The sequence below is a fragment of the Sebastes fasciatus genome, chromosome 1 (genome assembly GCF_043250625.1).
Source record: "Sebastes fasciatus isolate fSebFas1 chromosome 1, fSebFas1.pri, whole genome shotgun sequence".
Taxonomy (NCBI): Eukaryota; Metazoa; Chordata; class Actinopteri; order Perciformes; family Sebastidae; genus Sebastes; species Sebastes fasciatus.
In genome coordinates, this window is record NC_133795.1 from 45,376,108 (window position 1) to 45,398,934 (window position 22,827).

Consider the following 22,827-nt stretch of genomic DNA (forward strand, 5'->3'; position numbering starts at 1 on the left):
CACTTCTAGGGACTTTTACTTTGGAAAATCTCTAAATGAATCCAGTTAAAAATGTTTGATTTTCAGCATGTATGTAGTCAGAGATGTCCTGAAGTCAAATATATCAGGATCACTGGCAGGAATTATTTATTACATTTATTATCCAGCAACCCAAAAATCAAAGAATAAAGACATTTCCCTCACAGATTAGTGGTATTTTATTTTTAATTTATAAGGGACATGTAATGTTTTATACTTCTGCTGAATATAATCCATCAATCTTATTTCCATAGATGTATTTTGTATATACAGTTCCCTTTGTTAACACCTTATTTTGAAAAGCAGTCTACTTCATCTAACTTCTCCAAGGTGGTCTCTAGCTCTCCCGTCAGCTCCGTTCTCTTCATCCACCCATGGTCAGCTCCGTTGGGGCCGTTTGAATGCAGAGAACAGAAATATCAGTATATGGGTGCTCTACAGTTGTAGCGTCGGCCCATTTGACCACGGAGATGAGAGGGACGGACCGCCGTGTTACCACGTTACGATAACGTTTCCTGTCCGTGAAAGAGTTAGCATGCAGCTTTAGTCGTGTTGTCTAGTTCTGCTTTTCCTGTCGATGTGTGAAACCCAAAGTGTTTCCATCCTTTACTGGATGTGTAGTGTTTACCACGCTGAATTTAACATGGGAGGGTGCAGGTCGTATCCACGCTGACCCTCCAACGTTTTAGACTTTCTGAGGTTTATTTTGGTTGACGGATACGGAACGGATATGACGACACGTTACTCAGACTACAACAATAAAAGCGGTAACTTCCTTCTACCTCCACATAGACTCAGATGAAGCAAATATATCAATGCTGGCATTAAAACATCTATTTAGAAATCGTAGAAAAATAAAATCACGATACGTAGCTGATTTGATTTTTTTTCCCACCCTTACTCAACAGCCGCTTTTAAAGATCCTGTGGTTTGTTAGTAAATCAATGAACATGCCAAATGTATAGTGACGTCATTTCCTGTCCAGTCTCACCACAGAGCTTGTCCTGGAACTGCAGTCCAAACTGGTGAATGAGGTCGAAGGACTCCACCAGGAAGACGTGGTCTTCGAATGGCGGGGACGCCATGGCCCTCAACGATGCCATGTCGGCTCTGGCCACGCCCACAGCGTAGATCTCAATGCCTCTCTCTCGGGCCTCCGCCGCCACCTCCGCCACGCGGTCCTGAGGACGTCCGTCCGTCACGATGACGACCACGTTGGGGACCTGAGGGACAGAAAACCACTTCCGGATCAGAACTCAGGTAACGAAGGGAGGACGCCGCAGTTGTTAAACAGTCAGAACCATGTGTGCGTAAAGTTTTTACAGGAAAAATAATCATATAAAAAAAAAAGCTGTTCATAAAGGACATGAACTGCTTCTACATTATATCATAATGTAAGATAATACGATATTTAGGTCCCAGCTCACAAAAGTAAGACAAATAAAACAATCATATCTATTATCTATATATCTATAAGATAAGTTTGCTGGATAGTCATCCAACTAAAATGGAAGGAGTCTCTCTCCGTCCGTCCGTCCGTCCCTCTGTCTGTCCTTCCATTATCTCAACAGCCGTTCATCTGATCAACTTCATTCTTGGTGGGTGTTTTGCCGAAGAGTTTAGAAGCAAAGAGACGAAACTGGTGTTTTTTTGACAACAGCCGCTAGATGGCGCTGCGGTAGCGCTGCCGCCATTTTGGACTGAAAACACCACTGAGTCTGTGTCCATGGATGTATAAAGAGACGTCTGTAAATCAGAGGATATAAATCAACTTCCCAGTAGGAACACTTCAATATCCCTCATTCAAATCATGATGTCATAAAAGTAGTAAAATGAACTAACAGCTGAATCCAGAGTTATTTTCCTCGCCATAATGAACGGTCATCAGACCCACGGGACCGCACCGCCCTGCACGCTCATATGACATATCTGGTTCTGCCAGCTTACCGTGTTGGATGTATTAACGTCTCTGTTTCCAAACAACCGGCTATCGGCCAGTAGCTAGTAGCGCTAGTAGCTAGTAGCGCTAGTAGCTAGTAGTGCTAGTAGCTAGTAGTGCTAGTAGCTAGTAGTGCCAGTAGCTAGTAGTGCTAGTAGCATGACATCAACAGAATTTAATGGAGTTGTAGGCTATTTACTAACACGCAGGACAAAAGACCAGGACACAACCTCTCCTACATCCATGGTCTGTGGTCTATTGGACCCTCTTCTACATCCATGGTCTGTGGTCTATTGGACCCTCTTCTATATCCATGGTCTGTGGTCTATTAGACCCTCTTCTAAATCCATGGTCTGTGGTCTATTGGACCCTCTTCTACATCCATGGTCTGTGGCCTATTGGACCCTCTTCTACATCCATGGTCTGTGGTCTGTTGGACCCTCTTCTACATCCATGGTCTGTGGTCTGTTGGACCCTCTTCTACAGCCATGTTCTGTGGTCTATTGGACCCTCTTCTACATCCATGGTCTGTGGTCTATTGGACCCTCCTCTACATCCATGGTCTGTGGTCTATTGGACCCTCTTCTACATCCATGGTCTATGGTCTATTGGACCCTCTTCTACATCCATGGTCTGTGGTCTGTTGGACCCTCTTCTACAGCCATGGTCTGTGGTCTATTGGACCCTCTTCTACATCCATGGTCTGTGGTCTATTGGACCCTCTTCTACATCCGTGGTCTGTGGTCTATTGGATCCTCCTCTACATCCGTGGTCTGTGGTCTATTGGACCCTCTTCTACATCCATGGTCTGTGGTCTATTGGACCCTCTTCTACATCCATGGTCTGTGGTCTATTGGACCCTCTTCTACATCCATGGTCTGTGGTCTGTTGGACCCTCTTCTACATCCATGGTCTGTGGTCTGTTAGACCCTCTTCTACATCCATGGTCTGTGGTCTATTGGACCCTCTTCTACATCCATGGTCTGTGGTCTGTTGGACCCTCTTCTACATCCATGGTCTGTGGTCTGTTGGACCCTCTTCTACATCCATGGTCTGTGGTCTGTTGGACCCTCTTCTACATCCATGGTCTGTGGTCTGTTGGACCCTCTTCTACAGCCGTGGTCTGTGGTCTTTTGGACCCTCTTCTACATCCATGGTCTGTGGTCTATTGGACCCTCTTCTACATCCATGGTCTGTGGTCTGTTGGACCCTCTTCTACATCCATGGTCTGTGGTCTATTGGACCCTCTTCTACATCCATGGTCTGTGGTCTATTGGACCCTCTTCTACATCCATGGTCTGTGGTCTATTGGACCCTCTTCTAAATCCATGGTCTGTGGTCTATTGGACCCTCTTCTACATCCATGGTCTGTGGTCTGTTGGACTCCTTTTTGGATCCTTGACATGAAAAGTTTGAGATTTCTCTCAAAATCTGTGAGCTGGATTTTTCTAACTTCCATTTATGTCCATCGCTCACTTTATGCTCCTCTGGGAAGCAGCCAGGTTAAAAGTTTAATAAATAATTACAATTAAAATAGGTGGACGTTTTACTGGCGTCTGGTAGTCACTTTAAGTCCAAAATGGTGGAAGCCTAGCTCTGCTGCTAGGCGCTGATGTTGCACTTTCACTTTTTAGCAATATATGCTCTTTGGTGCAGTGTTGAGTGCGAGCTCTTGAGATCTACAGGACGTTTTTATTAGTAGTGTGTTATCTACACACTGTGTAGTGTATAGAGAGGGGACCCCTATTAACTGTCACACCGCCAAACAGCATGCTGGGTACGGCTCGCTCCGTCTCACGCTACATGTACGCTAAATATATAGGCTGCGTTCCAAATGCTACACTTTTTCTTTTTACTTTTAGTTTGTACTGCAGCTGCTCTTACAAAGTACGTACTCTTGCATGCAGTATGCATACTATTGGGACTAACTACTACTTCATAACATTATATAACACACACAACATATAACACAACATATAACACACACGGTATCTTACCTTCGGCCTGTCGCCCTCCTCGGCGATAAACGCTGCGTTCATCACGTATCTGATGGCGAGTCCCGTCATGGTACCCTGAGCGAGGGGGATGATCTGATTGATGCCTTTCACCATGGCGTCCAGTTTAGCGTGGGCCTTCAGAGAGAACTCACTACGGACCTGAGGACCAAAGAGGAGAGAGGGGGAGGTCGTATTCATCGTCATCATCATCACCAAACTTCACTGAATAAATCAAGAATCCAAACATGGATGAAGATGATGTCTACAGTACCTGGCTGGAGTACTGGACCACGCCCACTCTGGTGGCGTTGAGTCCGATGTCCAGCGTGCTCAGGATGTCAATCATGAACTTCCTCATGGTCTCAAACTCGTGTGGCCTGACGCTGCGGGAGCTGTCGATGAGGAAGACCAGATCCACCGGACCAGACTTACACTTCTGCTCTGGACCTGAGAGGAGGAATAAAAACATTCAGCAGAGGAATGAAACGGAAAAAGCTTCTCTAAAAAATGTGATTTTCATCTGATGGAGGCGAGGACTGAGATAGAACACAATTACATAAATAATAATCAAAGAAAACGGTGAAGATGTTGATCTCTCTGTGGTGTAAATAATGTTATACTTTTATTTATTTATTTGTATTAATATTTACATTTATTTATTTATTTTTGATTCATTTTTGCATTTATTTTTGATTTATTTATTTTTGCATTTATTTTATATTTATTTTTTAATGTATTTATTTATTTATGCATGCACAATTTTCTCTTTGCATTTCACCCTTTATTTATTTCCCCAAACTTATTTATTGATGTATTTTTTTCTTTTTACATTTCTTTATGCATTTCTGCCTCATTATGAAAATGAGGCAATAACCTCTTTTACCCGACGGACCCGGTACCGGTTCAGCTGAGCTGTGTATTAAAACACTGCCTTCAAAAACTTCATAAAATGCTGTGGTGGTCTTTTTTCTGAATAGTTTCTAAATGACGAGGCCTTAACGCGACTAAAACAACACTCAGAGTGGATGTGGTCCAAACAATGTTTGTTTGACAATGATTTCAATATTTTAGTTAAAAAATCAACACACAAGAAATTGTATTTTTACTTTATAATATTTGTTTTATATTGAATGTACATACTTGACTTGATTCTTTTCAGTTATCTTATTTACGTTGTTATTGATCTTATTTGTTATTATCTACTTGATCATATTTCATTATCATAATAAAACTACTCCATTTGGAGTCAAAATTATACAATGTAGTTGTTTTTTTATTGGTTTTATACTGTGCACAATGGTAGAATATGATAATGCACAGGGTAAATGTCATGGCCAAAGGCTTCATTGTGTGCACATAGCCTCCTGTAGTGGATATCAGTAGTAGTTTAGAGCCAGATTTCCTCTCAAGAGGTAGAAAACCCATTTGGCACACACCCAAATGGAGAGTCCTCCTGTCTAATCTAGAAAACATTTTAGGCATTTTAGGATAAAAAATGTAAATTTTTCCTTTGGTTCATCACAATTTACTGAGGCATAGTAATAGTCACAGTTCTCTGAGGTCTTACCTATCCATAGAGACCAAGATCATGCATATAGACCTGGTAGTCGTGGAGCTATGCTGGATTGATTTTGGGTATGTCTGTCTAGGAGAACCACACCTTCCAGCACCTTAAGAGGTTAACACCTTTTTCTAAGTTAAATGTCTCATTATGTCCTGATAAAATACAACCTGCTTTTATGTCATACGAAACATTATATCTATTTTGTATTTGTTTAACCTTTGTTTAGCCAGGAGAAAAGACAAAATCCTATCAGATGGGGGTCCTTGGTCTAATTTGAGTCAGTTCAGGGTCCTTGACTTGAAAAGGTTTGGGAACCGCTGCTTTAAGAAGTAGAAGTAGTAACGTGTCGGTATTCTGTGTGAATAATGTGACATAAAGTGTCTCCTACTTAACACCCAATACTTTACGTGGGAGAGTCGTGTGTTTCTATAAAGCAGCAGTTCATGTGTTTGCGCTCTGGTATAACTTTCACATCATTCACCACCTGAACTCCTCCTCCTCCTCCTCCTCCTCCTCCTCCTCCTCCATCATCACTCCAGACTCCTGTTTTTGTCTTTAGTTTCTCTGCATCTCTGTGAACTCTGTTGTAACATCATCTCGGCTCAGCCGTCATGGGTGAGCTACGAGGTGAGTCTGTGTATTTGTGGCTTTGTGAGGTGGAAAAGAATCATTCCATTAATGTGCGTCCATGATTTCTTCACAAAGGGTTCGACTGGATGTCGCAGCGTGTCAGATTCTTGTGGAATCTGTCTTATAAATGTGGCCACCTCATCGCCTGGCCGTATAAATCAAGTCATCCTCCAGCTGCATATGTCATGTAAACCGCATCCAAATGTCCGATATGTCCCAAAACGTCAGTGCCTTTAAATATAGTTATGATTCACATGAGAAGAGTCCTGTTCAGGACCACGACGGAGGATTCTCAAGTTTGTAGTTATTTATCGTCAAATGCAATAAATACAAAGAAGCAGGCGTTGGTAATGGAAATCTTAGATCTCAGTAAAAATGAGAATCTAAGACATAAAATAGTGCAGAAGTTAGAATATAATAATATAATATAATAATATAATATAATATAATATATAATAAAATATAAAATGTGTTTGTGGTAGAGAGCTTGTTGTGACACTAAGGCTGCACAATTAATCGAATATTAATCACGATTTTGGCTTCCCACAATTAAATGAACGTGATCTGACGGTTAAAATGTGTTCTGCTCGTAGAAAACGCTGCTGCAAATCAAATCAAGTCTTTTCTAAACTAACAGCCACCAGCCAGCGATCCAGATGTTTTGGCTTCACTTATTACTTACAGATATTATCTATACAACCAATGTGTTTATGATTGAATTGAGAGCATAAAATGTCTATTTAGCCTCTTATTGTTGCTAATTTTGCACTCAAAGTGCACCAGGTTGATACATTTAAAGGGACTGTTTGTAAGAATCAGAAATTGCTTGTTAACAGTGACACCTGTGGCCGTTAAGTCAACAAAAGTCAGCGTCCTGTTGCTGGCGCTTGTGCTCGCTCTACATAGACATGACCGAGCATCGCTCAACACAGTGAGGAGACACACGTCAGCTAAAAGCACAATATCACTCTATATTTCAGCTGCTTGGCAGTAATGTTAGCTGACCAGACCAAGGTCTCTCCATGAATTAATGCTGATCCTAGTGTTGGCTTTTCCTGCCTCAGCCTCCCGACCGCGGCCGGAGGGAACAGGGGAGACACCGGAGTTTTGGTCGGAGACGATAACGTTTCTCTCTGCGGAGCCCCGTCACTTCACAAGACACGGGAAACCTCTGTTGGTCTGGAGGAGCTGCAGCAGTTATTTCTGCACAAACGTCCACTGTATATTCACTAGATATTCTCAGAGCTAAACTAACTCTTCTGCAGTGTGGAGTGTGCGTGCATGCGAGTGAGAACAAGCGCGGTGAGTGAAGGCAAGCAGGCAGAGGAGCAGAGACTCCGGCCCTGGAGACCAGGGCTACGGTCTTCCCTGTGTCCTCTGGCCACGGCCCGGGGGCTGGAGCAGGAAGAGTTGACACTGTTTAACAGACGGGCTTCACTAGATACAACTTTGTGGTTTTGGTGCTTCGGTGTAGTTTGTGTTGGAGTCTGAGTCTGAACAATGATTATAAAATGATTTATAAGTGTAAGGAGTTACAAACAGTCCCTTCAAAATGATCTTGTAAACTGGCTACTGGTAAAACAATCTGGACGTAGACGCCGTCCCTCAACGTCATCGCTGATCGGACTGTAAACAATGAGCAGCACACTTTAGAAGAAGTCTTGACCCAGATATCACCAGAACCATGGATGTATAATCAGACCTGGATACGGCACCGCCGTTCAGCCTTGCTTCATGTTCTTCCAGCGGCTACTCACGGTATTGCGATGCGGCCCAAAAAGCATTTCGCCGTAGACCTCCGTTATAAAAGAGACGTCTGTGGAACCGACACCTCAAAAAAACAAGCTCCATTATGACTCTTTCTATTCTGAAGTTTTTGATCCATGGAGGTTTTATATTTGTAAAACTTTCCTCGAGCTGAGAGAAGCAATTTAAAACTCCGTCATCACGATGTTAAATCCAACGGCCAGCAAGAGAAACACTACTGAGCATATTCAACGGGCCGAGCACCCCGGATGCACCAGGCGAGCAATTCTGATTGGACTGGATAGGCGCCATGTTGGGGTCCAGTTCTCATTATACATCCATGACTGGAACCCCAGAAATATTGTCCGTCTGACCGATCGGCGATGGATTCAGAGACAATGTTCTCACAACGTAAACAACCTGAAAGTGAGACACATCCTGACTTCCACTGACTCGTCTGGGAGGAAGATAATACAAACACCATCTGTCTTTTCTCTTTATCAGAATGGTCTATTTTTCTCTCCCAGTATCGGCACACTGACCTGCTTTAGGCCTGGCGGTGGCGAGGACGGCCAGGGTCAGCAGAATGATGATCTTCATCCTGTTGATGGCGATCTAACAGACTCTGGAGCCAGACCTGGATCAGACTGAGAGGAGGGAGCTGGAGGGGAAGCAGAGACAAAGACAGAGGAGGTTATTCGAGGTAACAGCAGAGGAGTTTATGGTAATTATACCTGATTATTTGGTGGTGAGTCACAAGAACAGACAGATCCAGAATTCAGGGTCAACAGTGAAGTTTTATTAACATATAAAAACATTGTTTTAACAGCTTTTTAACCCTCTGAGACCCGACCGACTGTACTGTCTTTCAGAAGCAGTTTTAAAGCTAAAGTGAAGATGCTGGCATCATATATAACTATAGAACCTGATGAATCCATCGGTACCAACCATGTCATACTAGCTTGTCATGAAGGAGGTTAAATAATGCTCCAAACTTACACTAAATTTTGGCGAGGAAAAACTGTCCATTTTAAAATGGGTCCCTTGACCTCTGACCTCCAGATCAGTGAATGTAAATGGGTTCTATGGGTACCCATGAGTCTCCCCTTTACAGACATGCCCACTTTATGATAATCACATGCAGTTTTTTAATGTTAGTTTTTACTTTGTACTGAAAACTGAGGAAGGATGGATGGATGAAGTCATGGAGACACATTAAATAAACACTAATCAACTAGTTGCTCCTCCATCTCTGAGCTCCATATTACTACTACTTTATGCTTCACGTTAAGCATTAGCTCATGCGTTAGCCACGGCCGCCATGACAGCGGTGGTTGTCCTTCCTTCTTCAGTCAGCTTGGTTGTCTATTGGCTATCGTTCTTTCCCACGTGACTGCGTCATCGGCTGTCCTCGGGAATCCAGCTGATTCTGGTCCTGATTCCTCCTGACGATGGTCAGCAGTCCTGATCGTTTGATGGATCTAAAGATGATCTCTCCAGATGTTCCTGTGGTGTGACGTATGTTAAGAGTGTTTTTTACATCCACCGATCGGTGTCCCCGGGTTTTTCTCGAGGACACAACAGGATATCTGATCGTAAATATTCAACATGTTTAACATTTGTTCAATAATATAATTTAATAATTTGCTCATGTTAAATATTTCTGATGGGATATCTCTGATGGGATATCTCACATTTTACACATCTGGAAACATCTGAAACATCTTCCAGTTTGGTTCCATGTGTTTCCCTTTGTGCCGTAATCTGAGTTTCTCCTCTCTGTGATGACTGTAGAAGCTGCAGTAGATTCCTGCCTGTCGTGTTTGTAAAGTGATAATAACGTTGATGGCGTGTTTCGGAGGGACATTCCTGTCCCGCCCCGTCGTAAAACTCTGGGCTGCAAACACCTGGACAAGCTGCTGCGCTGCTGCTGCTGCTGCCGCTAATAGAAGGCTGTGGATGAGCATCATCTGGCCGTGTGTCTGTCAGCTCCAGCAGCAGATAATGAAGTCTGTTTACCTCCAGGGCACGCCGTCAACTCAAGACAGGCTCCGTGAACGCCAGCTCTCTTCCTCAGGTCCTCAGCCAGAGCCTGTGGTCATCATCAGCAGCTCCGGTCTGAGTAACGAGTCAACAGACGAGCACAAAGCCTCTTTTCTCTGTTTACGTCTCTGTTTGTCTCGTTGTCTTTCTCTCTTTCTCTCTCTCTTTCTCTCTCTCTCATCCGTCATGTATTCAGGAGCGTCTCTGTAGTGAACGCCAGGTCAGCCACATGTTTGGAGCACATTATCCCTGCTGCTGCTGCTGCTGCTGCTGCTGCTGCTGCTGCTGCTGCTGCAGCGCTAATGTCTTCCACAGTGACCTGGACAGAACGAACCGTCCACAGTCTTTAGTTTATAACACCTATTGTTGAGTCCTCCCACTCCGTTCACATGGATCTGCTTCAAGGCTTCATGTAACCGCTCTGACTTCAACCGCACTAAAACAAAAGCTGACTGTTCGTCCGTCACATCAGACGGATCTGTTGAACTGTTTAAAAGTCACCTGAAGTATCAGCTTTATACCGTGTTGGATGTCCTTCGGTATCATGAGGACTGTGTGCATGTTTACATGGTTTTCTCATCACCTCCAGCAATAAAATACTTACTATACATCGCCAGAGAACCACATTTCTGTTCTTAATATTGGGATACAGAACTGTCATTAACCCTCTGAGACCCACAATAGAGCCGCTTTAGTCTTCTTTAGGGGGTCCAGGGGTTCTTTAAGGGGTCCAGGGGGTCTTTAGGGGATCCAGGGGATCTTTAGGGGGGTCCAGGGGGTGTTTAGGGGGGTCCAGGCGGTCTTTAGGGGGGTCCAGGCGGTCTTTAGGGGGAGATAGCAGGTCAACAGTAGATGTCACATAGAAGTGGTGTACATCATCTGAAAGCTGAAGACTAATTTGAGATGCTGCTCAGCACTGTGTGACAAGTTGTTGTGTAAAGGGGTTTAGAACATTATGATAGAAGTATATGATGATCATCCTCATGCTTTATTATGTCTCATAAGTTGATACCATTTGTTACAGAGATTTGGCGCTAAATTTAACCATATTTTACAACTGGAGAATTGATCAAAATGATCAATAAGCCCTCCAAAATACCACATTAAGACACCAAGACCTATTCACATTTTAGAATAAGAGACAATAACACATTTATACTGCATGTGATTATCATAAAGTGGGCATGTCTGTAAAGGGGAGACTCGTGGGTACCCAGAGAACCCATTTACATTCACATATCTGGAGGACAGAGGTCAAGGGAGCCCTTTGAAAAGAGTTATTTAACCTCCTTCATGACAAACTAGTATTTCATGGTTGGTACCGATGGATCCATCAGGTTTTTATAGTTTCATATGATACCAGTATCTTCACTCTACCCAGTAAACATGTGACGTCAGGAAGACGTTCAGATCATGTCTGTATAACGTCCGTCAGTCCAGACCCACTTTTGTACGTCTGGTGGACGTGCAAGTTGGGTTCAATATTTGAACGTCTGGTTCGGGGCCTTTGTGGACGTCTGCGGACGTGCAACTCAGGTTGATGTTAATAGTTGAACTTTAATAAGACGATTAAAAAAGACGTTGCAAAAAACGTTCATATTGGCTCCTCAGGGGACGTCTTTTGGACGGTCGACGGAGACGTTAAATTGATGTCTTTTGGACGTGTCTTTGCTCAGCGGGTAGCTTCAAAACTGAGCCGCTACAACCTCTGAAAGACAGTAAAGTCAGTCGAGTCTCAGAGGGTTAAACTGCACAAACTATCAGTGACTTAAAACACATCATGTCCATCAGCACTAGGGAGAACCCCGCAGCGTGCGTGCGTGCGTCTAGGACAAAGACTTCTCAGTATGACTCTCTGTAGCCGACCACCATCACCACCATCACCCCTTTCCTGTCTCCCTCACCGGCTGCTCACCCAACAATAATCTACTACCGTCCTGCTGCTACTGAGCATGTGCACCACCTACACCCCCCCCACTCCCCTCCGCCGTGGGTCACAGACCAACATATGTTCTATAATTACCTACAAAGAGCATCATTGAGCTCAGATGGTTTAAAGGTCTCCCTGACTGGACGTAGACTCAGTTAACAGAGTGTTTCTCACTCAGCTGTTAAATATAGACGGAGATCTTATTTCCTTCAATTAACACGTTCAGCTCATTAACCCTGCGGGATCACAGTTTATTCAGAGAACTACTGCGGGACATTACAGGATGATTAACTGAATGACCTGCTATAGTTACTGGAATAAAATGTTAACCTTTAACTATAAAGTCACAAAGGAAGAGGCAGCGTCGTGGAGCAGCGTGATGCCTCGTCCAGCAGCAGACGGCGTCTATAGAGCTGCTTGTTAAAACAGGAGTCAGAGAGCAGCGGCGGTTGTTGACGTTGGCGTGAACGTGAGATTACCGCGACAAATGAAACAGTGGTTTGTTTCTTAAAAGGTCTTTTCAAGTAGCAGGCAGTAAAAATAACCCGCTGGACTTCCTCCAGTCTGATTTCTGTGGCAGCAGACGTTCTCAGTAGAATAAAAAGCAGCTTTTATTGTAAGTTTCCAGCTCCGACCATGAAGACGGGATGAGGATTTAACAACATATAAATCAGTGGGACCGTCTGGCTGCGGTGGGAAAAGGACTCATATCTTTTTTTAAGTGAAAGTAGATTAAAAGTAAAAATCCAACATTCAAGATTTACTCAAATAAAAAGTATTACGAGTAGGGCTGTCAACCGACTCAAATAGTTAACCGTGATTAATCACAAATTAATCAGGACCAAATCTCATCTGTTTAACAGCATATTCAGTCCTGTAAACACGGGGTTAAACCCTGGGTAAAATAGAGGCTGAAGTTCAAATAGAGTTTTTATTTCTATCTGCTCTTTATTTAACCAGGACGTCTCTGTTTCTCTACACGAGAGTTTAGACTAGATTAGATTAGATTAGATTGGATTGGATTGGATTGGATTGGATTGGATTGGATTGGATTGGATTGGATTAGATTAGATTAGATTAGATTAGATTAGATTAGATTAGATTAGATTAGTTTAGTTTAGTTTAGTTTAGATTAGATTAGATTAGATTAGATTAGTTTAGTTTAGTTTAGTTTATTTTAGTTTAGATTGGATTAGATTAGTTTAGTTTAGTTTAGTTTAGTTTAGTTTAGTTTAGTTTAGATTATTTTATTTTAGATTAGATTAGATTAGATTAGTTTAGTTTAGTTTAGTTTAGTTTCGATTAAATTAATTAGATTAGATTAGTTTAGTTTAGTTTCGATTAAATTAGATTAGATTAGATTAGTTTAGTTTAGTTTCGATTAAATTAGTTTAGTTTAGTTTAGATTAGATTAGATTAAATACATTTAGATTAGATTAGATTAGATTAGATTCATTTAGATTAGATTAGATTAGTTTAGTTTAGTTTAGATTAGATTAGATTAAATAAATTTAGATTAGATTAGATTTGTTTAGTTTAGTTTAGATTAGATTAGATTAGATTAAATACATTTAGATTAGATTAGATTTGATTTGATTTGATTTGATTTGTTTAGATTAGATTAGTTTAGTTTAGTTTAGTTTAGATTAGATTAGATTAGATTAGATTAGTTTAGATTTGTTTATATTAGAATAGATTAGATTAGTTTAGTTTAGTTTAGATTAGATTAGATTAAATACATTTTGATTAGATTAAATTAGATTAGATTTGTTTAGATTAGATTAGATTAGTTTAGTTTAGTTTAGTTTAGATTAGATTAGATTAGATTAGATTAGATTTGTTTAGATTAGAATAGATTAGTTTAGTTTAGATTAGATTAGATTAAATAAATTTAGATTAGATTAGATTAGATTCGTTTAGATTAGATTAGATTAATTTAGTTTAGTTTAGTTTAGATTAGATTAGTTTAGTTTAGATTAGATTAGATTAGATTAGATTTGTTTAGATTAGAATAGATTAGTTTAGTTTAGTTTAGATTAGATTAGATTAAATAAATTTAGATTAGATTAGATTAGATTTGTTTAGATTAGATTAGATTAGTTTAGTTTAGTTTAGTTTAGATTAGATTAGATTAGATTAGATTTGTTTAGATTAGAATAGATTAGATTAGTTTTGTTTAGATTAGAATAGAATATTGGAGTCCACACTAGTGGACAGGTGATTTTACCTGAAACCAGAACTTTATTTATGTAAACAGGACCAATATAGGACATCCAGTGGGAGGGACGGGATGAAACGATTAAGTCAATTAAACAATCGGAAAATTAAAAACGAAATTAAAATGAAAAGAAAATTAATCTGCAACTATTTTCATAATCGTTGCCTAAAAGTTCTCTAAATTTAAGTTTCTCAAACGTGAAGATTTGTTGCATATGTGATAGTAAATTGAACGTATTTGGGTTTTAGACTGATATCTAATAATAAGGGCTGTCAATGTTATCTGTTCTAAATGTACCTTGAAGGAGATTTGTCAAGTATTTAATCTTCTTATCAACATGGGAGTGGACAAATATGCTGCTTTATGCAAATGTATGTATATATTTATTATTGTAAATCAATTAACAACACAAAACAATGACAGATATTGTCCAGAAACCCTCACAGCTACTGCATTTAGCATAAAACAATATGCTCAAATCATAACATGGCAAACTGCAGCCCAACAGGCAACAACAGCTGTCAGTGTGTCAGTGTGCTGACTTGACTATGACTTGCCCCAAACTGCATGTGATTATCATAAAGTGGGCATGTCTGTAAAGGGGAGACTCGTGGGTACCCATAGAACCCATTTACATTCACTGATCTGGAGGTCAGAGGTCAAGGGACCCCTTTGGAAAATGAAAATCTTTCCTCGACAACATTTAGCGTAAGTTTGGAGCGTTATTTAACCCCCTTCGTGACAAGCTAGTCTGACATGGTTGGTACCGATGGATTCATCAGGTTCTATAGTTTACTATGATACCAGTATCTTCACTCTAGCTTTAAAACTGAGCCGCTACAACCTAAAAATCACAAGATGTGTTAATTCGTTAAATAAATTAGTGACGTTAAAATGAATTTGCGTTAACGCGTTATTATTGCGTTAACTCTGACAGCCCTACTCAGTTACTTTGTGGAAGATGAAATGAAATTCTGGGTCCGGATGCAGGACATTTTAAAGACTGAGAATAATTCAACACTTGTGTTAACTGAACAAAACAAAGCGTCTTTATGTCAGAAGAAAAGAAAGAGAGGAAGATGAGGGAAGAAGGTTTAATAAAGAAGCAGCATCATGTGACGCTGAACGAGTTCATGTGAGTCCTGGACTTCCTGTTGCTGCTGCCCCCTACTGAAGCAGAACATGTTAATACATTCTGCAGACTTCCTGGTGTCCACTGAGTTAACCCATCTCACCCGACTGACCCAGCTTCAATCTCTGTGGCTTCTGCAGAACTCATTATGGTCTGTCCGTCCAGGGAGAGGGGTCATCCTCTGCTGCTCTTCCTCTGAAAGGGGTTGGTTTGTTTGTTTGGGGAGTTTTTCCTTATCTGAAGCAAGGGGTCAAAGGTCAGAGGGAGGCGTAAACTGGACAGATTGTAAAACCCTCCTGGGGCAAATTTGGGGATTTGGGCTGTAGAAATAAAACTGACTTGACATAAACTGCATGAGGTGAGATGGAACATTTCATGTGGTTTTTGTTGGAGGAGAACAGAACTGCAGCTATGGATTATTTTTGATTATTCTCCCAATTAACTGATACATCATTTTGTCTCTAAAATGACAGAAAAATGTATAATTATAATAGATGACATATTATTAGTAGGGCTGTCAAAATTAACGCGATAATAACGCGTTAATTCAAATTTGTTTTAACGCCACTAACTTATTTAACGCGTTAACATATCTTGTGATTTTCAGGTTGTAGCGGCTTTAAAGTTTTAAAGCTAGAGTGAAGATACTGGTATCATAGTAAACTATAAAAGCTGATGAATCCATCGGTACCAACCATGTCAGACTAGCTGGTCATGAAGGAGGTTAAATAACTCTCCAAAGTTAAAGATAGGGTTGACGTTGTTGGAAAGCTAGCATCATTTGAAAGTAGCGTGGCCTCTGGAGCTCCGTCTGTAAATGGGTTCTATGGGTACCCACGAGTCTCCTCTTTACAGACATACCCACTTTATGATCATCACATGCAGTTTGGGGCAAGTCATAGTCAAGTCAGCACACTGACACACTGACAGCTGTTGTTGCCTGTTGGGCTGCAGTTTGCCATGTTATGATTGGAGCATATTGTTTTATGCTAAATGCAGTACCTGTGAGGGTTTCTGGACAATATCTGTCATTGTTTTGTGTTGTTAATTGATTTACAATAATGAATATATACATACATTTGCATAAAGCAGCATATTTGTCCACTCCCATGTTGATAAGAGGATTAAATACTAAGACAAATCTCCCTTTAAGGAACTTTTAGAACTGATCAACAAATGTGTGATTAATTTGTGATAAATCACAAGTAACTAGGACATGTGTGCATACGTGTTTGCATAGTTGAATATGCGGTTAAACAAATGAGAATGAAACTAAATGTGAAGTTGGATGTGGTCCTGAGTAACACATGTCAATCATCATACGTCTGGATCGATCCTCTTCTAAACCGTCCAGCGTCTTTCCAGCGCTGCTCCGTTTAGTTTGACTGATGTGACTTCACACTGATCCTCTGGCGTCTCACGTCATCTCAAACAAAACAAATGTGTTCCACAGAATATCTAAATGTGCAGTAGTTCCTCCATCGGTCAGTAAATAACTCCGACTGCAGCGTGTTTCAGCTTTCAGGTGAGCTTCTGCTTGTTTTTCTGCCGTCTGATAGGAAACACAGGACGAGTCCTGCTGTTTGTTTTCATCAGGTTGTAATGTGTTTAACAGCCTCCGTCTGTCTCTATACAGAGACACTAGAGGACGTACATGTACGTAGAGGACACGTCAGCCTGTATAACAGAGACACTAGAGGACGTACGTAGAGGACACGTCAGCCTCTATACAGAGACACTAGAGGACGTACATGTACGTAGAGGACACGTCAGCCTGTATAACAGAGACACTAGAGGACGTACGTAGAGGACACGTCAGCCTCTATACAGAGACACTAGAGGACGTACGTAAAGGACACGTCAGCCTCTATACAGAGACACTAGAGGACGTACATGTACGTAGAGGACACATCAGCCTGTATAACAGAGACACTAGAGGACGTACGTAAAGGACACGTCAGCCTGTATAACAGAGACACTAGAGGACATACATGTACGTAGAGGACACATCAGCCTGTATAACAGAGACACTAGAGGACGTACGTAAAGGACACGTCAGCCTGTATAACAGAGACACTAGAGGACATACATGTACGTAGAGGACACATCAGCCTGTATAACAGAGACACTAGAGGACGTACGTAAAGGACACGTCAGCCTGTATAACAGAGACAGTAGAGGATGTTCGTAGAGGACACATCAGCCTGTATAACAGAGACATTAGAGGACGTACGTAAAGGACACGTCAGCCTGTATAACAGAGACACTAGAGGACGTACATGTACGTAGATGACACATCAGCCTGTATAACAGAGACACCAGAGGACGGACGTAGAGGACACGTCAGCCTCTATACAGAGATACTAGAGGACGTACATGTACGTAGAGGACACATCAGCCTGTATAACAGAGACACTAGAGGATGTTCGTAGAGGACACATCAGCCTGTATAACAGAGACACTATAGGACGTACGTAAAGGACACGTCAGCCTGTATAACAGAGACACTAGAGGACAAGTCCTGTTTTATCCAGCTAAGAAACATCACAAAATTCAGATGCATCCTGTCTTCCACAGATCTTGAACTATTAATTGATATTCTCCCATCTACTGTATATTGCTGTCCCTCTACACCTGCCTCAGTCCAACTGCTTCAAATCACCTACAGGTGGTTCAGAATGCAGCTGCAGGTTAGAACTAGCCGTCTGTTCTGACATCCCTCCACTGGCTTCCTGGAAAATTCAGAACCAACTATCAGATCTTGTTACTCACATTCACTGATCAGCCGTAACATTATGACCGCCTCTCTAATATTGAGCAGGTCCTCTACTCCTCCTGACCCGTGGAGGAAAGGACTCCACTAAACCTCTGAAGGTCTGCTGTGGTATCTGGCACCAAGCCGTCAGTAGCAGATCCTTTAAGTCCTGTATAAGTTGCGAGGTGGGGCCTCCGTGGATCGGACTTGTTTGTCCAGCACATCCCACAGATGCTCCATCGGATTGAGATCTGGAGAATCTGGAGGTCGAGTCAACACCTCCAACTCATCGCCATCCACATGATGTAAAAGAAAACGTGATTCATCAGACCGGGCCACCTTCTTCCATTGCTCGGTGGTCCAGTTCTGATGCTCACGTGCCCATTGTAGGCGCTTTTGGCGGTGGACACGGTTCAGCACAGGCACCCTGACCGGTCCCCATACACAACAAACTGCTCCTCACTGTGTGTTCTAACACCTTTCTATCAGAACCAGCATTCACTTTTTCAGCAGTTTGAGCTCCAGTAGCTCTTCTATTGGATCAGACAACACGGGCCAGCCTTCACTCCCCACGTGCATCAATGAGCCTCGGGTCTGACCCTGTCGCCGGTTCACTGGTTCTCCTTCCACTTTTGGTAAGTCCTGACCACTGCAGACCAGGAACATCCCAGAAGAGCTGCAGTTCTGGAGATGCTCTGACCCAGTCGTCTAGTCAGCACTATCTGGCCCTTGTTGTCAAAGTCCCTCACATCCTTACGCTGGCGCATTTGTTCTGCTTCCAACACAAAGTTCAAAATGTTCACTTGCTGTCTAATATATCCTCCCCACTGCCAGGTGCCATGGTAACCAGATAATTAATGTTATTCACTTCACCTGTCAGTGGTCTGAATGTGATGGCTGATCGTTGTATAAGGCACTGCATGACCTCGCCCCCAGTTACATGTCTGATCTCCTAGTTCCTTATTCTACCTGTCGACCGCTCCGATCCACAAATCTCAGCCTTCTATCCATCTCCCGCTCCAACTGTAAAACAAAAGGTGATCGGGCCTTTTCTGTCTCTGGAATCCCCCCCCCACCACCAATCTATCAGATCAATCTATGAGATCGATCTATCAGATCAATCTATCAGATCAATCTATGAGATCAATCTATCAGATCAATCTATCAGATCAATCTATCAGATCAATCCATCAGATCAATCTCAATAGACAAGCCTTTTACAGGCCTCATCCACATACTGTATGTGTTTGTCTGTGTCAGTCTGGTCCGTCTGTCATTGTTCGATGTTTTATGGGTGTGTGCAGCACTGTGTAACGGTGTGTTTTAAAAGGTGCTATATATATTTAGATAAAGCTTTACTTACTTACATGTCGGGGCTTTAAAGAAACACAACTACTATATATTCATTAAGTAGTGACCAGGTCAGAGTGACCTCATATCTACAGTCTGTTGTATTAAACGTACAGCAGACTTCAGTTCCAGCATTATTACAGCTCACTAAGAATCCAGAACCACTGGTAATAAGAAAAGAATGTCTTTGTGGGAGTTGTGAGTTTTATACAACTGGTATTTATGCATGTGTACTATCTGCAAAGATTTCAGTAGAAATAACATTATATAGAAAAGATTAGCGGTCAACAAGCAGAATAACAACCTGAAACAGCAGCAGGACTCTCCGAGGAAAGGTGTGTGTGAGAAAGCAACAGGTGATTATCTCCTTATACACACACACACACACACACACCAGTGGTCAGATAAGAGAGCCGGGATGGAGGGCAAACATGAACACACACTCACTCACAGACACACATGTTTTCCTCTCTTACTGTAGACTGTACTGGAAACACACTGGTTTCACTGGTTTCACTGGCTGCTCCACTGACTGACTGAAGGACGTCTGACAGGTTTTAACAGAGCCAACGTTTCCTGCTGTGAGATAACTGAGCATCACTGCAGCATCTGGAACATCTGGACTGATAGACACTAGAAGAGGATCTGAACCGAGAGGCTGCAGGACAACAGGCTGATCTCAGGTCAGCTGCCACTCAGAAACCAGTAAGAAGAACTTGTTATGTGTCAGTGATTGTTTGTTATTGTCACATTGGATATTAATAAAGGTTTCATGTTTTCATTTAAACCTTGACGCGTCGTCTCCAGTTAGTTTAGTTACACATAGATCAACATTTCAACAGACCGTCGAGCAGCTGTTAGAGCTGCTGATGGACACTGAGCTCATTGTCTGATATCTGACAGATGTTTGTCCATCTGAGTCCAAATGTCTGACTTGTCCTACAGCTCTGTCAGAGGTCCTTCTCAGTTGATGCTGCCGTTCTCTTAATAACAGCAGAGTGGCGATGAATCGGAGGAACGCCAACAGAGCCCGCCATGGATGAGCTGGACGTCGGAGACGACGGCAGGAAGGGTAAGTACGAGATGACTCTTCATCTTATTGATATCGTTACAGTTATTATGTGACGTCAAGCAACAACCAACAGTTCAGACAAATGAAGCAGAGAGCGTCTGAGGCTGATGGGAGTGGTGTTAGTTTCACTGATGGACAAATTCCTGTTTTTGTTTTTATATATTTATTTAAAGTCCGTGTAAAGCCAAAATAAATCTGCATTCTGGGTCATCGATCCGGACTTTCGTAGTGGCCAAACGGCAGTACTGCAACGTCCGTGTCCGTCAAGTGATGCCATTGGGCCGGAAAAAAAGACTTTTCCCACAGACTTATATTGGGAAAGAGACGTCTGTAACTCAGCGGATCATTTATTTTTAGGTGAATCAAATCCCCAGTATGAACACTCTAATAGTCTTTATTTAAAAAAATTACGTTTTTAAAGTTGTAAAACGCACTAATAGCCGAATCCAGAGTTATTTCCCTTCCTCCGTTCATGTGAGTGAGACCCAGGCCGAGGCTGGAGCGCAAGCCGTGACGAGGGCGTGACGTTGGGACCCCGGGACCAAGTCAAGTGACCGAGCAGACACTACTCCGCCAATCATCTCGGACGCTGCAAAATCCGGGTATTTTTCAGACGAAAGTCGAGCCATTTAGGCTTCATGTGCCAATGAACAACTCTCATAGGAATGAACAGGGCCGCGCCTCCAACGCTGTATCCAGTTTTTTTAATACATCCACTGGCTCAGCCCGTGGACGGTGTGAGGACGGTGTGAGGACGGTGGGAAGACGGTAACGGCCCCCGTCGCGCAGTCTGCCCCTCGCGGGACCTCTCCCCTTTGCTGGAAAGGCTCGGGGCGAGGGTGGCTCTTTACAGTGCCCCCCCGACCCCCGCCCATGGGATGGATTTCAATCATAAAAATACAAAAACAGTGATAAAAGTGCAAATGCCCAACGTGGGGCTTGATCCCATAATCTTCGGATTATAATTTCTTGCTCTACCGACTGAGCTAGCCGAAATAACCCTTGCTAATTTCATGGGTTTCTATTTTGGATTTCCAAAAGCAGGTCGCTGAAGACGGGGGGGGTTATGTTAAGGATGACTCCACTGCGTCATGGAGCCATGGTTTCAGCCCTGCCTAAAAAATCCTGAACACAAACCAGTTTAACAGTCTAACTCCACAATCCAGTACTACAATGTTCACAGACTTTTCATGTTTTCACTCATTATTTTCCAACATTTGTAATGTGTTTAGAAACAAATCTCTGAATTTCCTTTACACGGCCTTTAACCTTTATTTAACCAGGCAAGTCAATTAAGAACAAATTCTTATCTACAATGTCGGCCTGGCAGTCTGATGTGATGATGGCGCTAGATGAAAAGTCAGAGGAGCATTTCAGTGTGGAGAAAGAGGAGGAACCAGGTTGTGAACACGTGGAGCTACGTGGAGCTACGTGGAGCTCAGCTCCTCTGAAAGAGACATGATTTACCCAGAAAGCCTCATTAGAGACTGTAGATGTTGCTCTAAGATATCAACACAATCTCGCAGCAGTTCATGAAATAGTCACAACATTGTATCGATTTGATTCGTGTCAAATGAAGTCTTTTCAGTCTCCTGGTGTCCACGTGTACAGCGCCGTCCCACCCCTGAATGCTAGGATGTAATCTGAACCACTAACATGGAGAAGATCTGTCCTGTCAGTCGACTCAAAGCTCTTCTTCCTCTTCCTCTCCACAGGAGGAACTTTATTTGACTTTAACAAACTGTAGAGAAGAATGAACTGCTCCCCAACCACCAGAACTAGAAACCAAATGATGCTTCAGTGATTTTAAAACATCTTATTTACTCTTTTCACAATCAATCAATCACCCAGCCGTGACCCCTGACCTCCTTCCGGGGTCGCGACCCTGAGGTTGAGAAACTGACAGGTGACAGATATTTGACCCCGTCGTTGACATCCTGTTGGAGAGTTTCTGTGCCTCAGTTTGTCAGAGACGCGACGACTAACAGAGGAGGTTTCAGTGTTGAAGACAAACTCAGAGCGTCTCTGTAGCTCAACAGCTTCTCCTAAATTGTCCTTCACGGGACACGTATATCGATATGAAATTGATCTGAAATGCAAAAATGGATTGTATGGATACTAAGGATTTGCACCTTGTATTTAAACGTTATATGAAAGTGTTTTTTTAGCACTTTTATTAGTAAAGAAATGTTAAACGTTACTCCGGTTCACTCTCCAGTCATGCGTCAGCCTGCCAGCTCCGCCCTCGCAGCGCGAGCACGCATCCATGGCGTGCATGCGGCCAAACGGCGCAATGGATTCCTCGCTCTCTCACCCGGTAACGGCGTGGAGGGACACGGACAGCGGTTTCACGGGAGTAAAGTAGAAAGCAAAACAGAAATTCAACTAACGTCAGTCTAACAGAGTTTTAAAATGTTTTCATGTATGAAAAAT

The 22,827-nt window shown here is 42.3% G+C and overlaps 2 protein-coding genes across 3 annotated transcripts in view; one reads left to right on the plus strand and one right to left on the minus strand.

Annotated features, from left to right (window-relative positions):
- matn4 (matrilin 4) overlaps positions 1-22,827 on the minus strand; it is a 47,533-nt gene that overhangs the window by 17,568 nt on the left and 7,138 nt on the right. For both annotated transcript variants that reach the window (XM_074649717.1, XM_074649716.1), the window contains exons 2-5: positions 8,437-8,555; positions 4,226-4,401; positions 3,955-4,113; positions 1,010-1,241 (exon numbers count right to left, since the gene is read on the minus strand). In XM_074649717.1, the coding sequence (XP_074505818.1) occupies positions 1,010-1,241; positions 3,955-4,113; positions 4,226-4,401; positions 8,437-8,494 (625 nt within the window). In that variant the 5' untranslated portion in view covers positions 8,495-8,555. The remainder of the gene's footprint in view (positions 1-1,009; positions 1,242-3,954; positions 4,114-4,225; positions 4,402-8,436; positions 8,556-22,827) is intronic.
- rbpjl (recombination signal binding protein for immunoglobulin kappa J region-like) overlaps positions 19,770-22,827 on the plus strand; it is a 32,000-nt gene continuing 28,942 nt past the window's right edge. Inside the window, exons 1-2 of the mRNA XM_074649718.1 lie at positions 19,770-20,027; positions 20,268-20,394. Of these exons, the coding sequence (XP_074505819.1) occupies positions 20,358-20,394 (37 nt within the window). The 5' untranslated portion in view covers positions 19,770-20,027; positions 20,268-20,357. The remainder of the gene's footprint in view (positions 20,028-20,267; positions 20,395-22,827) is intronic.